Below are 18,032 nucleotides of genomic sequence, written 5' to 3' on the forward strand. Positions count from 1 at the left end.
GTGCTAAATCACCAGATGAACGATTCACCTCTTGTCCTTTTTACAATCCTGTGGTGTTTTACTGGTATATTTCTTTTATTTTCTTTACAGGTGACACGCAGAGGAATCCTTTTCTGTGAAAGAAAAGTGTTATGAACTGTGAGATGCTCTTTTAGATTGGTCAGATGTTGTCACACCAGCCCTTTCATGCAAACATGCAGGGAAAACCCTGGGTTAACATAACAAAGTGGGTCCCAGCTTTTTGTAACCATGAAGCCAAGATTGATGACGTAATATAAAACAGGTGCTTGCAAACCCAGAAAAGGGAAACTGCCTATAGGTCGAGTCATAGAGAACCATCCAGCTGAGAAAGAGAAAAGATTATAAAATTGACTCTATGACAAGAAGAAAGCAGGAAAACCCTCAAACTGGGCCGGAGTATAACAATTTGAACAGCTTATGTATTTAAATGTTTATTTTATTAATCAACCACTTTCTATGCATCAGGATACTGTTACAGCTGTAATCTCAGCGTTTGCTTCAGCTTCACTAATCCTGCAGCCGATGATTTTCCGAATGAGCAGTTCTAATACTTGTGAGCTCGACTTGTCTGTGCTGGTGTCAGTAACATGTTCTGGGACATGAACATTGAGAGGAACAGTCTGTCAGCACTGAGTCCAGATTCCGCCTATGGCAGTTTGATCATAGGGTCAAAGTGTGAGGAAGGCTCGGAGAACAACAGCTTTTGGTGGAGGCAGCATAAAAATATAGGGTAGCATAGTCCTTACTGGAAAAATGAGGCTTGTCATTAATCTCACTCAAGAAACATATCAGTGGAAATCTTGTGTTTCCATCGTCTAGGACCAACCTCCATCCTCCAAGATGGCAACACTTGCCCCACAGAGGGTTTGATCCCCCGGGTAGCAAACACCCAGGGGTCATGCTGCACGTTGCTTGATGCAGCAGTGGTGCCGTTATTGCATTCTTTACATTCTAGCATTAGTAAATTATGTTAGCTGAAACGTTTATTATGGTCCTAAAATAGTGCAAAAGTTATTATTGGCAATGCAGATAAAATATGCAGACTGATTAAACGCGACATTATGTAGTACAACAAACTGTCTTGGGTCAAAATGTAGCAGTAGTATAAAAATGTCAAATGTTAAAGCTTCAATTTTAAAACTGTTTTTATTATTTTGAATACATAAATTTCAAGTTAGCAACACGTTTCAGAAATGTTAGGACAGAAGCCCGAGGGCAGCTGGGAGCCGAGGAGACCAACTACTGTAGCTGTTCAAACAAAATGTTGACCTCGTGGTGGCCGCGGCTCCGAGGCAGAGCTGGTGCTCTACCAGGTCGGCGGCTTGATGCCTGGCTCCAGCTGTCCATGTGTCACAGAATCCTTCAAGCAGATAATGAACCCCGAGGTCCGCTCATGGATCTCCCATCAAAGTGTGTGCGATTGTTATGTAAATGCACTTTAGACAGATAAACGCATTGTGCGTGAATGAGTGAATGAAACGTGTAGAAAAAGTGCTTTGACAGCTCACACTGAGTAGTCCATTTACCATAATGTGCTAAAAGGTGCCCCCCCCCCCATACTTTTATTTTTTTTCCAAGATACAGTAAGAGAAATAGCAAGCAAGAAGAAAATAAACAGACAAAAAGCAAACAATGAATAAACTGAAAGCTAGCAGCTTTTAAGCTTTATCACTTCTGCATCATACAGTCCACGTTATAGTGCATCAGCCAGTATCATGACTTCCAGTTTATTTTATCTTCAACAATGACACCAGTACAGGACATGTACTGTCTGACAGGAAACCCATCATCATGCTCTGCCACTATTCAACACAATAAAAGCTTTTAAAAACATTTCTGTACTTGTCATCATAAAATCTTAGTTACATAACAGTGAGTGTATTCATGTTTGGATACTGTTTAAAAATCAGTGCTTTAGAAGGATTCTAGAGCTGAACCTGGTCTTGATGGCTGAGGTAGTAGGCTTGGCCTGGAGAAGCCCCTCTTTGGAAGTGCTACAGTAACTGATGGTAAGTGCACCATCCTTGCATGTGTCCTTCGTGGTGCTCATTGAAGACTGTTTTGTAGCACTTTTGGATTCATGGGCTATGTTGGTGCCGGCTCGTAAACTACTCTTCTTAATTTTCTTGCTGTTATCAGTACCCTTGGCACTGTGCCTGGAAAAAGAATTGGCTGGTGGGTCAGATGTCACTGAGTTAATAGCAGCTTTAGTTACACTAGTCCTAGCAGCAGCCCTGGACTCATTAGCCCTGGCAGGTGGCTTTAAGATTGTAGAGTTCTGATGTTTTTGGAGTGTTTTCTCTCTCAGGTGTTTCCATACAACCTCACCAGCAGGCATGAGGTTATAGCTAGTGCTGACATTAGTGAGGCTTTCCCTTTGATCAGAGGCCTCCAGAGCAGCTGTGCTTGCCACAGGCAGCTTTTCTATATTTCCCTTTCCCCTCTCAAGTTTCACATCTCCAACATGCCCGTATCTTTTTCCTACAGCTTTCACATCGTGGTTACCAGAGTGTTTACACATGTTCACATAATCCTCTCTAACATTGTCCCCTTTCTGCTGAATCTCGTAAATATCACTCTCCTGTGAGACACGAGCATCTTTGTCCTGAGATGTCTGGCACTCATTTGATGAGTTTTTGTCCAAGGGAACCCGATTCGGAAGGACAGGGCTGGTGTCTGGTGGAAGGCCTCTCCTCCGTCTGGATAACCTCAGGACCACAGGGTTCTCATTCAGCCGTCTAGACACTGAACGTTTATTTAAACATGGAGTTTGGCATGAATTTCTTCCTGAATTGTGGAGAATACTGAAGGTTGTGTGGATGCTATAGTATTTAGAAAGCGTTGGGTGGCGAAGGTGCTGATTGTTAGCCCGACGGTGGTTGTGATGTAGGGGGTGGTACTTGTTGCTGCTTTCCTGGGCTCTGCTTTGGGGATGGCGCCTTGATTTGTATGTATTGCTTGGCCTTGTGCCTTGTTTGTTACCAACACCAGTTCTCGGCGTTAAAGGAATGACTGACGCTACACAGGAGGTTCTTTGCTCAGAGATTTTAGTAACCATGGCAACCTGCAACAGAGAGAAATTGTGATAGTCTGCATACTTCTGTGGATAATCATTTTTGTAGGCCTGAAGTTAGCATCACCCTGGTTTATGATGCTTAGATCTTTTGGTTTCACAGTAACCATGCAATTTTTGTTTAAATGCATTTGGCAACATATGAAGTCAACGACGCATCCAGAGGAACAACGCCACCATCACATGACTTTAGCGTTGGCATCACTGAGCCGTGATGACATAGCCCAGAGATTGAAACTAAATACGTTCACACACACAGACAAGGTGAGAGGCTTTCAGTCTGATCACAACTTAAATTTCTAAAGGTTCTAGTCACTTTCTGGACTGTTTTTTGTTTCTGAGATCTGTGTATAAGATGATGGAAGGAGGTGTCACCACTGCTCCTGTTTCTCTGTCCATTTATTTTTAGTGCTGATCCAACTATAGCCAACTATGGGGGGGTACACAACAGATAGTTCCCACGTCCATCGGAGGACTAACCCATGGAGTAAAACTTGCATCCGATCGACGATTTACATTAATTAGTGATCGTAATTCCATCAAACTAACACTGATGTCCTTGGATTGTGGGAGGAAATCAGAGCATCCGGGGAGAATTATTTAACATGTATGACATTGGGGGGAGGACCCTCCAAACCCCCACAGTCTGTCTTGGGGATTTTCTTTTTTAACAAATGCTAATCTCAAATGCAAAAGGGGTGCACACACACACGGGTGAAGAAATACTCAGATTTCCTTTGACATATAAGCTGTAGCAAAAATATACAAACACACAACACCAAAATAAAATAATGCTATGTTGGTGTATGATAACAACAAACCAGAATCCATCATTTGTGTACACTAAAGCTGATTCATATCTGCAGACCCAGTGTTTGGACTGTTTGTATCACTTACCAGCAACTTTAACTTTAGCTCTAGATGTCAGAGAGGCGACAGCTCTCTATGCATTTGTATTCAATATTGCACATGTCAGGTTAAATGTCACTGTGACTGTTTCAGCTGTTTGGCAGCATTGACAGCAGCGCTGTGACTGTCAAAGAGCAGCTTTATTAATCCACACACACTCCAGTCAGTGGCCCTCTTCAGCCACCATCAGGTGCCACTGACAATGTGTCCAAGACCTTTTACTCTTCTCATCGAACTTAGTAAAAAACTGTTGACAAAGTCCAAAAGGAACAACCCCGGGTGTTAAAAGGACCTGTATGTTTATTAGTGTTTGGTTTCCATACCGATGATACAACAGCACACTTTTCACACAAGCAAACGTGTAGTAAAGCATGACCAGACCTTGTTAGCCCTCTTGACATGAAGTAAGTGCTGGCGAGGTCTCAGGAGGTGTATCTGAGCGCCCTCTCGCCTGTCCCCCTCCACTCCCTTCTTCTGTTGCTTCCCTTCTCTTTCATCGCTGTCCATCCTTTTCTGTGCTCGAGCTGTTAAAGGGCAGGTGGATCTGAGCACAGCAGGGCTGGCAGGCCTCCTCTTCAGTGACCTGGAGTCACTGTGCACTGCAGGACAGGCACAGAAACTATCATTTCAAATAGCAGCTAGAGTTTAAGGAGGAATAATACACTTGCAAAGAAAGATGCAGAAGTTTACAAAAACATTCCCAGCAGGCGAGTACCTGTTTTTCTACATAACATCCTGATTTTCTTCTCCTCAGCTGGAGCCTTGTGACAGGAAGGCAAACGCTGACTGTCACCTGGCTCCCTGTCTCGCTTACTTGTTAAGAATGCCATGTTGCGCGGTAATGCTGCTGAACCTGAAGTGAAAGAGGAAATGGCATCATCAAGTGTGCGTGGCATGTCCCTTTTTTATTTTTAATCTCCGTAGTCTTTCACAGAGTTACTTCACCAAAACAGTTTAAAGATGCTCTGAGAAACACTGTGCAGCCTGACTCTGCTATCAACACAGTCCAAACAACCTAGCTGCTACCAGCTAACTTCACTGTTATACTTAACTGTCGACTGATGTTCCACTAACAGCTTTAGCAACACAATGTAACCCACACCTCCTCCAGCACTCATGCTCAACATGTGCATGAATAGAGGGAAACTTAGGGTTAATGTCTTGCCCGAGGATATTTGGCATGCAGGCCGGAGCAGCCAGGGATCGCACCATCAACCCTCCAGTTAGTAGATGAGCTGTACAGGCCGGATAAAACTTTTAAAACAATTTCATTTCCTGCATCCATTTTTTTATGTCAAACAGGGAACTCAGAGGAGCGGCAAAGGCAGGACAAACAAGGACAGGCTGGAAATGACTACAACTGCAACAACATCAGGTTGTGTTGCTCGCAATAAATCAGAATATATTCTGTACGGTGGTGAATTATGTGAGTAGCACATTTTTCTGTTAAAAGTGTGGAAAAAGACGAGTAAGCAGACAGAGAGCTGAAAACAGGCCGTGTGCCCTCTCTGCTGATATGAGTGAATAGTCTCAGTTTTTTCCTCACTTTCTCTCATGATGGTAATTATTCAAGTAACATATCTGCGTATTATTTATATGATGATTATATGAATAATCCATCCATTCGCTTCCGCTTATCCTTTTCAGGGTCGCGGGGGGCGCTGGAGCCTATCCCAGCTGTCATAGGGCGAAAGGCGGGGTACACCCTGGACAGGTCGCCAGTCTGTCGCAGGGCCAACACACAGGGACAAACAACCATTCACACTCAGATTCACACCTAGTGGCAATTTGGATTATCCAATTAACCTATCCCCACAAGCTGCATGTCTTTGGACGGTGGGAGGAAGCCGGAGTACCCGGAGGGAACCCACGCAAACACGGGGAGAACATGCAAACTCCACACAGAAAGACCCCGGCCTGATGGTGGAATTGAACTCAGGACCTTCTTGCTGTGCGGCAACGGTGCTAACCACTGTGCCACCGTGCTACGATTATATGAATAATATACAATATTTATGTGATTAATGTGTAATGTGTGTAAGAAGTATCAAACATTCATGCTGTAATCACAAGGCCCGGCCCAAACGAGGGGAAAATGGCAATCCTTGCCTAGAAGCAGCTATACTCCCTTGCACTGATTTATTTGGCGCCACTGACAAAAAAATGAGGTTACACTCTTTGTTGATGGCTTAAGCTAATGCAGGAGGGTTCACAGAGGGAATGTCAACAGATACAATTACCACACACAGCCCATCTTATTTGAACCGGACCAGTGAAACTAAGTTCAGTTGTGTCAGTCTTTCTACATTATAAACAAATGCTTCATTCATTCAGCATAACCCTTTGGGCTTAAACTTAAAGAAATAAATGTGTAAAATCACAGAAATCTATAATCAAATTACTTTGATGTGTTGTGAGTAGCCATGTAAGAGTTTTTATCAGTCAACAAAACTTTTAAAATTACAGATAAAAGTCCAAAGCTGAAATACCCCTCCACAAAAAAGTCCAGTGGGCCAGATTGGAGCCCTAGCCGGGCCGATGTTTGATATTCCTGGTCCACAATCAATATGCCACCTAGGAAACATCTAGATGACCCAAAAGTCATCAAAAGTGCACATTTCTGACAGCCAAATGCTGCAGAACAGGGAACTGGTGAAACAACAGAAGTTATATTTGACCCTACAGATTTATGGATAAATGATTTAAATGAAAAAATTGTGTTGAGTTTCACGTGACAAATGAGCCTAGACTTTATTTTCCTTGCAGGTTCAGGTTGCTTGGAGTGCATCCAAGGTTATGAGGTTTTACATTTTGTCTGGCTACACAGGGGGTTGCATCCAAAAGGGGTCATTGTTTAAACACCAGTGAAGATTGTCCACAGTGGGACTCCTGATTAGAGAGGAAATAGGCAGGGATCGAGAAATGAGGGAAGGGACAGACGGACGGACGGATAGATAACTAGATCTCTCTCAGGCTGCAGTCTTTCTTCCTAATCTCCGTATGCTCACAATTATGTCCAAAGTTAGTTAGACAAAGAAAGTATTTTTGTCGATATTTGCCTGAAGTGCAGACTTTCAGATTTAATTCAGTGGGTTTAAAAAAAATCGATATGACATCATATGATATGATACGCTGATTCAAATGGTATTTACAGCTTTCATTGTAAATGAGGCCAAAGGGATCTTTGTGCATTCGGCTGTAAGACCAAAATAAACCCATCAGAGTTACCAAAGAGCTTAGGAGCAGTCAGGTCTACATTCTCAAAAAGTTGAATCCTGGCCAGCTCAGCAACATCAAAGGCTTGGAAACCACAGAAAAAACCAACGTGGATGACACAGAGACAAATATCCTGCTGGGCTCTGAGAGTTCGAACGACCCATCGTCCAATGAGTAGATAACATCCTCAGCTACAGCCACCCCTGTGCACAGCCTGGTCACGTGAGAGCAGCTTCCGTGTTTTCAGCTTACCTCTTAAACAGAGAAAAGACAAAAAGTCCTCAGTCTTAGGGCGACGTTTGGTCAGACAGGTGACTACAGCCAGGCTGTGGGAGTGGGTATTCTGTGCAGACCTCATCAGCACCAATGGTCCTGGAGAGCTGGGTGGGGACTGAGCAAACTTTCTCTGTGCGTGCAGCCGAGGTCTGCATACATACATCAAGTCAAACCAAACAAGTGCATTTATTAATAATGCAACAAACATTTAATCCTAATCTCTAGTAAGCCACAGTTCAGTGACGACAGAGACTTTAAATGAATTTAGTCTCAAAGTGAATTTCATTTTCTTGATGAAACGCAATGACAGGATTCGTTTTAGAAACTGTTGTGCTGTTGTACACAGATGGAGCAAATCACAAAGTATAAATATTCATCTGTTGCACCAACTCGCGTTCAGTGAGTGATACAGCATCACTCAAGTTGATGAGTGCATACTTTTGGCAACACTGTGTTTATTAAAATCTATTCGAACCTCTTGGGATGTGATTTTTGTTTAAAAATCAGCTTCTGATGTTGGAACATCACAAGTTTGAGAAGCATAATCACAACACACACAAAAACACACTGGTGCCTACCTGTTTTTGGCACAATCATCTTCATCACCACGACTGCTGGTAGGATGGCGTTGTTGCGTCTGTAAGGACCAGCTCCAGTTTGGACCAGCTGCCCGACGCTTGATCGCAGTGTTAACTACAGAGCCTGAAGAGAACAGGCACAAGCCCAGCTGTGTGAGAACTGACCTCCACCTACAGTGTCATGACAATCAAAGTAATAACACGTGATGACACAGACAATCTGCTCGTGGCTAAAGTTTGGGACCAAAACGCTGTTTACTTCCAGGGAGCCTCCAAATAACCCCAAAAACAACATTAGACACACATGCACGCTTGTTGTGTTACTCACCACAGACACTTGTTGGGGTGTGCGACCTCAGAGTCCTGGCTGAGAGAGCAGCTCTCAGTGGCATCTTTGTGTTTTTAGATCTGCACATGTTGTTCAGTGAGTGTGTGTGTTGAGCAGTGTCTGTGCGTTTTGCAGGTTTGGGGTATTTTGAGTTCTGCAGCGACAGCGTGTTTTGTGTTTTATTTGAGCGTAGTGTCCTGGTAGAAGACGTCTTCTGGTCCGTGCAAGTACGCTGCCGAGTGTGTGCAACTTTCCTTTTACACAATTTCATCTGAGTTTGTGTGTTCCGTAGTATCCGAGTACATTTACTTTCTGGAGAGTGCGAGACCCAATTCAAGTGAGCTGTCTGCCGTTTGTTTGTGTGTTCAGCGTGCAGGCGCTTTGAAACGTGCAGGTTTTGTGCAGTACGTGTGTTCGCCTGTGTGTATGTATTTAGCTGTTTGCATGTGAGTCTTTGCTGTTGTGTGTGCATGTTTTTTCTTGCTTGTGTTTTCTTGTGTGCATTAGGTTTTGTCAGTGTCTTTTGCAGAGCATGTGGACACTTGTGTATGTGTGAGTGAGTGTGTGCAGCACGGTGTTTGTCTCTGTATTCCCTGAGAGAAAGGAAGAGAACTTTGCGGACCAGACGTTCTTCACACCACGGCATCCCGTCACTGATGTCCTGCACCACAAAAACAGTGTCTTCACCTTTAGTTCCACGGATTTTGGGGCATCAACACAATTTTTATTTTATCTGTTTACTAAAACGTATTGATGTTACAGGTACAAGTGAAATGTTTCATCCTGAAATCTGAAACATACTTGGCCTGTGGGGAACATTCTGCCAGCTGTGACTTCTTTGACTAGTCTGAAACTGAGTTATGTGGGGATTTACTCAAATACACTTTTCACTTCAATGTTATTTACACAGCGCCAAATCACAACAACAGTCACCTCAAGGTGCTTTATACTGTAAGGTCGACCCTACAATGATATAGACACAGAGAAAAACCCAACAATCATATGAGCAGCTCTTTGGCGACAGTGGGAAGGAAAAACTCCCTTTTAACAGGAAGAAACCTCCTGCAGAACCAGGCTCAGGGAGGGGCGGGGCCATCTGCTGCGACCGGTTGAGGGTGAGAATCCGATATTTCAAACAAACTAGCAAGTCTACCTCTGAAAGGCTCAGAAAGTGGCCCAGTCAGGTTCAGACTTAAATCAAATTGAGATGCTTTGGTATGACCTTAAACAGGCTGTTCATGCCGAAAAAGCCCTCCAATGAAGAGAGCCAAATCCTTCCACAGCCAAGTGAAAAGACTACTTGCCTCAGACCTGACTGCAGTTCTTGCTGCTGGCACAACCAATGTTTAGGTTTCAGGTGCAATGACTTTTTCCTCCGTTAATAAATCTAATTATTATTTAAAAACTGCATTTTGGATTTACTTATATTATCTTTGTCTGATATTAAAATTTCTTTTATGATCTGAAACAAAAAAGTAATCAGGAACAGGCCACGTACACTTTAAAGAGGAAAGACAGTTTACTTACATATCTTTTTCTGATGACGTTCCGCTTGGGTCTGTCTGTACTCATGTTGCCCAGCAGAGAGTCTCTGTGTTTTGCCTGTGCTATGTTTTCACTGCAGGGGCTGGAATAAACATTCGTCTGCTTCTTTCTAGATGAGAAGAATTACGAAATGCTCCAATTAAAAAAAGCCATTGGACAGGGCTGCAGTAGAGAGTCACACTATTCAATATGACTTCAAGTAATTTTAAAATCAGTCCATTATGTGGCACAGAGTCACTCATGGTGTGCAAAACCACCAGCTAGTCAAGAAACAGTCGTCTAAAGGAGCAGTGAATCTCACTGGAGACACAGCAGCACTGCGTCTATCTGATGACACAGGTGAGCCAGTGCACTGATTACTCTTCAATACCTGAGGGGAAAAGATTTAATTAGGATAAATTAGACAGCCTGGTTCAAATACAATTCCAAGTGCAGATTGCGTGGAAGAAGACATGCAACTGCCACGGAAACAGACAATTCTTCAATAGACATGAAGTTGTGCTGAGATCTAGACTTGTAGTCCTAAACCAAGACAAAGACAATACCAAGACCAGAGGGTATCAAGACCAAGACCAAGACCGAGACAAAAGTCTTTAAACTGCAGCCAGATGCTGCTTCGTTTACAGGTCTCAGGCATATTTATGTGTTTTTGCGATGCACAGCCCTCCTCACCGCTGTCTACTGTCTCACTCACTTACTGAGAGGACGGACGAACGCTTCACTTTTCTGTCGCGTCCATCACCCTCTCTGTTTTTCGCACAATGATATTATCCTATATCCTCACATGTGATTGGCCACAATATGGAGGGATTGGAGCATAGCTGAGCCACTGTGTGAGAGCTGAGCAGCCAAAGGAAATTAGGTGAGGAGCGGCTCTCGCTCAAGGGGAGTCGACTCTTCTGATTCACTACTAAGCACTCTGTAAGCACGGCTCTTAGAGCTGATGCTTTGGCACATGACACATTATCGAACGTTACGGTGTGTGTCATGGATACTGTTGACTCCAAATCTCCCGACCACTATGTCGATCTGAGACAGCGAGACCAAGACAAGACTAGGGGTGAGGGAAAAATCGATACTGTGTAGTATCGTGATATTTTGTTTGCTAATAATGTATCGATACAGGGACAGCAGAAATCGATATTTTGTTACAAAAAATTTTATTTAATGTAAAATTATATTTTGTTTTAATTTACTTTCAAATTCTTCAGTTGCTGAAGGGGCCGCATAGTTTTCATAAATTACATAGTTCAGAATAGCTATAGTTGTACCAGATGGTTGCATTCAGTTAAGTTGGACTAGACTGTAATACAAACCGTTCAGTTTGTCAACAATAAAACTGACTGAGATGAGAGAAAGACTGAGTGTGAGACTTTGATATTAGATAAAATGAATATTGATAAAGTTTACCTTTATGTACAGAATCTGAATATCGCAAAATATTTTTAAAAATTGCAATAATATCGTATCATGCATTAAGTATTGTGATAATATCGTATCGTGGGATGTATGGTGATTCCCACCTCTAGACAAGACCATCGTGTCGTGTTGTGTTATATGTAGTGCCGACGTAGGACAGTTTTTCCAATTTCATTGTACTACTGTACTATGTATGACTGTGCAATGACAATAAAGAGTTATCTTATCTTATCTTATCTCTGTCTGATCAAGCCATCCTAATCATGATAACTACCCTAATTGTCACACGTCCGTTTTCTCGTGTAGGTCACATTGACAATTTATAATTCATGATGACGTTATTATAAACATCAGGGTGACAGGCTGTAAACATGAAATCGTGCAGCTGCTCAGAGCGTTGTCAGGCTGCAGGACGGTCGCTCTCCGTTTTTCCTCTCACATGGCCTACTTCTGACAGGAAGTAACCATGGTTACAGGAGGATGCTCTCAAACCCTCGTGATCTAAAAGAGCTCCGGTTATTGATGCAAAATCCAACTGTACCCCAGTACTAAAACCTCATAAAAGAAGTATACTGTCTCAGATGCGCGTAATTTCTAGGGGGTTAGGGGGGTTATGACCCCCCCAATAATCAGACCCACAGTTATCCAGTCAATTCAGTAGGAATAAACAGCAACAGACTGAGCCACGTTAATTAGCTTTTCTGCAGTCTGGTTGAATAATTGGTCGAGTCAGAATATAAAATAAGTTAATACATAGCATGGCTTAAATAATCACATCAAAAACTATAGATCTGGATGGAGTTTGATTGACACGTGCTGATTACATTCTTCATATAACCAGGACAGATGAGAGCACAGGGAGCAGCAGATTGGTTAGACACGGAGAGGCGAGCATCAAACGGACCTGCAAGCAGCCACACAGGAGCCATTATGGCTGAATAAAAACAGGAGCTATGGGGGTACTGACCAAAGTGCTTAAAGCACACACATGTTGATACAGCACTTTATTACTGTGTGGTCCATTTGCTGTTAAAAATGCTTATATTGATGAACTGCAGCAGCTGTGTTACTTTCAGTAGTTCATATTTTTATAATATCACAATTTTAACTTCCTTTGTAAAACCAGTTAATTTGCAGGGTTAGACCATGTATGTGACTGGTCAAATCTGCCATCCTCATGACTGGTTTGGAAAACGTGGCTCAAGCTATCGAGCTGATAAACTCTTGGACCACATATCCTGATTGTCAGTGTCAGCAAAGTGAAGCCAGATAGAGGAAAGCTATCCTGGCTACAGTGGGGCAAAAAAGTATTTAGTCAGCCACCGATTGTGCAAGTTCCCCCACCTAACATGATGACAGAGGTCAGTAATTTGCACCAGAGGTACACTTCAACTGTGAGAGACAGAATGTGAAAAAAAAATCCATGAATCCACATGGTAGGATTTGTAAAGAATTTATTCATAAATCAGGGTGGAAAATAAGTATTTGGTCAATAACAAAAATACAACTCAATACTTTGTAACATAACCTTTGTTGGCAATAACAGAGGTCAAACGTTTACTATAGGTCTTTACCAGGTTTGCACACACAGTAGCTGGTATTTTGGCCCATTCCTCCATGCAGATCTTCTCGAGAGCAGTGATGTTTTGGGGCTGTCGCCGAGCAACACGGACTTTCAACTCCCGCCACAGATTTTCTATGGGGTTGAGGTCTGGAGACTGGCTAGGCCACTCCAGGACTTTCAAATGCTTCTTACGGAGCCACTCCTTTGTTGCCCGGGCGGTGTGTTTTGGATCATTGTCGTGTTGGAAGACCCAGCCTCGTTTCATCTTCAAAGTTCTCACTGATGGAAGGAGGTTTTGGCTCAAAATCTCACGATACATGGCCCCATTCATTCTGTCCTTAACACGGATCAGTCGTCCTGTCCCCTTGGCAGAAAAACAGCCCCATAGCATGATGTTTCCACCCCCATGCTTCACAGTAGGTATGGTGTTCTTGGGATGCAACTCAGTATTCTTCTTCCTCCAAACACGACGAGTTGAGTTTATACCAAAAAGTTCTACTTTGGTTTCATCTGACCACATGACATTCTCCCAATCCTCTGCTGTATCATCCATGTGCTCTCTGGCAAACTTCAGACGGGCCTGGACATGCACTGGCTTCAGCAGCGGAACACGTCTGGCACTGCGGCATTTGATTCCCTGCCGTTGTAGTGTGTTACTGATGGTGACCTTTGTTACTTTGGTCCCAGCTCTCTGCAGGTCATTCACCAGGTCCCCCCGTGTGGTTCTGGGATCTTTGCTCACCGTTCTCATGATCATTTTGACCCCACGGGATGAGATCTTGCGTGGAGCCCCAGATGGAGGGAGATTATCAGTGGTCTTGTATGTCTTCCATTTTCTGATGATTGCTCCCACAGTTGATTTTTTCACACCAAGCTGCTTGCCTATTGTAGATTCACTCTTCCCAGTCTGGTGCAGGTCTACAATACTTTTCCTGGTGTCCTTCGAAAGCTCTTTGGTCTTGGCCATGGCGGAGTTTGGAGTCTGACTGTTTGAGGCTGTGGACAGGTGTCTTTCATACAGATGATGAGTTCAAACAGGTGCCATTCATACAGGTAACGAGTGGGGGACAGAAAAGCTTCTTACAGAGGACGTTACAGGTCTGTGAGAGCCAGAGATTTTCCTTGTTTGAGGTGACCAAATACTTATTTTCCACCCTAATTTACGAATAAATTCTTTACAAATCCTACCATGTGAATTCATGGATTTTTCTTTCACATTCTGTCTCTCACAGTTGAAGTGTACCTCTGGTGCAAATTACTGACCTCTGTCATCATTTTAGGTGGGGGAACTTGCACAATCGGTGGCTGACTAAATACTTTTTTGCCCCACTGTATGTTCAGCCTGCTTTGTAGTGCAGGGACCAGAGGAACCAGGCCAGCATGCTGTTGTTGTTCACTGACTTGCAGCTTGAGACCTGACTCAAGTCAAGTTTGACAATGATTTCAAATGTAAATAATCCTAGCAGCAGATGTCTGTCTCCTTCTGGGCTATCTGCAGTATGTTTCTATATCTAGTCCTGTTCTGTGCACACACCTTCTCTCGGCCAACATATTTACAAGCTCTAATGAACGGGTGAAACTGGAAATATGGTAGGCTATGAGAGAGCATACGAAAGACCTATGTGGTAAGAGGTTGTAGGGACAGTAGGACTCAGAGCACAAACAAAGCTCCATTCAGCTGACTTTCATTATTTTGCCAGCGTTTTATGTGGGTTATAGCATTTTGTTCAATTCAAAGGCTTTCAGAGACAGCATATTGATACTGCCAAGTCAGTACATTAATTTAAACTCAATAGCTTACAGTGGGAATTATGAAATATGAATCAAATAATATCTCCCAACCCCACTACTGTAACCTCTCACTATACTTCTGTCCTCGCTTAACACAAGAGCCTAGCTGTACTGTAAATGCATTCAGACAGATTTACAACAACCATTACCCCAGGCTCAAGTTTGTTTCTTATAATGGAGGTAGCTAACCTAAGGCAGTTAAATCATCATGTGATTATGCTGTGATTAATTCTCTCATTAGCAGCAATAACGCCGGGCACTCCTCTAAAATCCCCGTGGAAAGGACTAGAGATGGCACGATACCACTTCTTTTTATGTCCGATACAGATATCATAAATTTGCATATCTGCCGATATGCAAATATGGTGCATTTTATAATCAATAAAACTGTTTTTTATAAATATCTTGCTGCATTTTGTATAAGTTCATAGACAAGTTTAAAAAAACAACCAAACACTAAAGCTATTCTGTTATACCTGTATGCAAAAAAAACCCCACTGATCAGCAAAGCTGATCAATCTAATAAACTTAACCCTGCACCATCTTCCCTATTCTGGTATTTTAAAGAGTACTTAGCAGAAAAATTAAACAACCTAAATAATAGGGTTGCAAACTCCTAGCAAAAAAATAATAGGGACCCCCCCCTCCCACCCTCCACCTTGTGATGCTTAATCGACGTAATCAACTTTAATGCACATGTAAAAAAAATAAATTAAAAAAAAAAATGCACAGAAATCAATAACTTTTCTACAATAATGAAATAGTTTCAACATCTTTCTTCAACAGAACTGCAGACTGCACAGATGGTGCCTTCCCAAAGGAAAAAGTACTCTAGCTTACTAGGGTATATTAGACTTAACAGTTACTATATACAGTAATGGACTTCTATACATTTTACATCAGATTAAAACTTTGGTTTAAGATTCATTCAATTTATTAAAAGCTCGACATTTTAAATGAGAATAAGAAAGAAAAGTATGTCTTTGTGCCCCCTTTTCCCTGTTCATGCCCTATCGGCCCCCCTGGCTAAACTTTGCTAGATCCGCCCCTGCACAGTTACAGCCGTCAGCTGTAGAAATAGATCCTGGTGTAGAAAGTATTAAATACATTCTAACAACAGCTGATCAAGCTTAAACGTGCTGCTGTTGTTCAGCCGCTGGTTTCTTTCTGGTGCAAAGTGAGACAAAAACAAACAAGAGAGACGATCAGCTGATCATTGATCAGTTTCATGATTGAAGTAGCAGCAGGAGAGAGAGGGAGAGAGGCAGTCGCTCCATATATGGTTGTTAAGCTTAATGCAGGAATGCTTTACTAACATTCAGAGATGGACTTACACACTTGCTTTACTTCTGTCTGGGATCACTTCCTGATGAAATGCTGGTTTGGTAGCGAGGCTACAAATACTCAACCAGAGCTCTGACAGGTCTCGCGCCACAGCCGCTCTATCACGTGACGTGTACTGCTCCGACTGCTAAGGTTATGAGCTGAGTTATGTCGCAAGTTTTGTGAGGTGCTTTCGTGATATTTAATTTAATCGGATTACATATATATTTTTTTATTTCTCTCCGATATCCGATCCAGTAATTTAGGTCACTATCGGACAGATACCGAGACGTAATATCGGATCAGTCCATCCCTAGAAAGGACCACGCTTCGTGTCTCACTCACTGATTTTGCACCTCATGTAATCCTATCATCTACACTCACTCAGCACCTGTAACAAACCACACATGTAGCGTGCAGTACAACGTGCTGCAAATAGCCGAGTACCGGTGTTGTGCCAAAAAGTGATTGTCTGCCAAAAACTGATTTCCAGTGTTTCTGTGTATTTTTTATGTGTAATATCTTTACGTATGTTCGTAAATAGACTTCGGTGAACAGGGTTTACAAAGGGGTTATATAGAGAATTAAAACAATATCTGTTTTTCAAGTATCTTTACAACTCTCTGCTATTGTACTTACATTATAACCAATCCGGTCCTTTATCCCCACTTAAAATATTTTTACAGAAATATTGTAATATTTGCTGCCATGTCTGCTGTCCTCTTGGCCAACTTACTCTTACAAAAGACATTTTTAATGTTAATGAGATTTTTTTAACTAAATAAATAAAGGTTATATAAAAGTCACTGCCAAAAACTGATTGCGGCTTCTACCTTGTTACACGAATGTTGTTTGTGGCTCAAGATGACTTTATGTCATCCATGAGGGATGCATTTGACATATGTTTCACATATTATAGCCCAACAAGTTACTTATAGCAGTTTAAATACGAGCAATCAGTTTTTGGCAAATACCGGAAATCAGTTTTTGGCAGACAATCACTTTTTGGCACAACACCGGCCTGCAGCCCTCTGGCTTCTCCCACACCCTGACACGGACACTCCCGTACCGCTACAGCGGGAACTAACATGCGCGGGTGGATGGATTTATTTCTGAGGCGCTTCCAGCCCTGACGACTGAGCAGTCTGCGGATCATTAAACAAACGCAGATGAACGAACAACATACAACGTGTCTTCCACTGAGCATGTTCCCTTTAACAAAGCAGGCATTAATAAAAGAAAACACGCACCCCATCCAGGATCCCCGGCCTGCAGCATGGACACATCTAGGATCTGAGAGAACGGCTCACAGCTTCACCGACTAACAGCAGCTCATGTCAGCTGTCCCCCCGCTCCCCTGGGCTGTTATTCCCGTAGAGCTGGAGCTTGGAGTCGGCCCCTGCACGGCTCCTCAGCGCAGTGAGGAAGCACCGACTGCGGTCATGTGAGCCGCAGTTGCCAGACAGGCTAGAGCCGCTGAACCGAGAGCCGCGTCAGCAGACGCTCAGAACGCAGAGTCGTCACGTGGTTCAGCGTGAGTTTCCGTCCCTTTTCACGTGGGTCATATGTTTTGATTTTAACAGGTTCCCCGCAGCACTTATCCTGTCTCCCACGTCCCACGTGTTTTCAATAAAACATCAGTAGCAGTGAGCAAGCTTCTTTATTTTAACGGGGCTCACATCCACGCACGTAAATATAACCTGCCGCTGCTTCTACGACACAGTCTATATCACAATTTGGTTAGACAGCCCCCTAGTGGTGAAGCTGAACTACCCACATGACTCCTATCAACACACTACTGTTACATGTTTCATTTTATTTTGTATTAACATTAAACCCATTTTAACTGACTGTATGCCTACGCTCTGTCCTATTGAAATAGGCACCTACCACCCCACATGGAAAAGATATAAATCTAAAGTTTTGTGTCTTGTGTGAAACCTGCATGAAAAGCATACAAGAGTGAAAACAGATATAAGATCCATTGAA

General features: G+C 42.8%; 1 protein-coding gene across 1 annotated transcript; it reads right to left on the reverse strand.

Moving 5' to 3' along the window:
- Positions 1 to 1,180: 1,180 nt before the first annotated feature.
- LOC146622212 (uncharacterized) lies at positions 1,181 to 17,530 on the reverse strand. Its single transcript, XM_085366111.1, has 8 exons — positions 17,294 to 17,530; positions 9,929 to 10,055; positions 8,402 to 9,062; positions 8,074 to 8,197; positions 7,472 to 7,644; positions 4,719 to 4,856; positions 4,385 to 4,602; positions 1,181 to 3,085 (listed from the first exon to the last, which is right to left on the reverse strand). The coding sequence occupies exons 1-8, from the start codon at positions 17,296 to 17,298 to the stop codon at positions 1,928 to 1,930; spliced, it is 2,604 nt and encodes an 867-aa protein (XP_085222237.1). The 5' UTR covers positions 17,299 to 17,530; the 3' UTR covers positions 1,181 to 1,927.
- Positions 17,531 to 18,032: the final 502 nt, after the last annotated feature.

The sequence above is a fragment of the Diplotaxodon limnothrissa genome, linkage group LG11 (genome assembly GCF_057381915.1).
Source record: "Diplotaxodon limnothrissa isolate DT_005_m linkage group LG11, D_limnothrissa_male_GT1.1, whole genome shotgun sequence".
NCBI classification, from domain to species: domain Eukaryota; kingdom Metazoa; phylum Chordata; class Actinopteri; order Cichliformes; family Cichlidae; genus Diplotaxodon; species Diplotaxodon limnothrissa.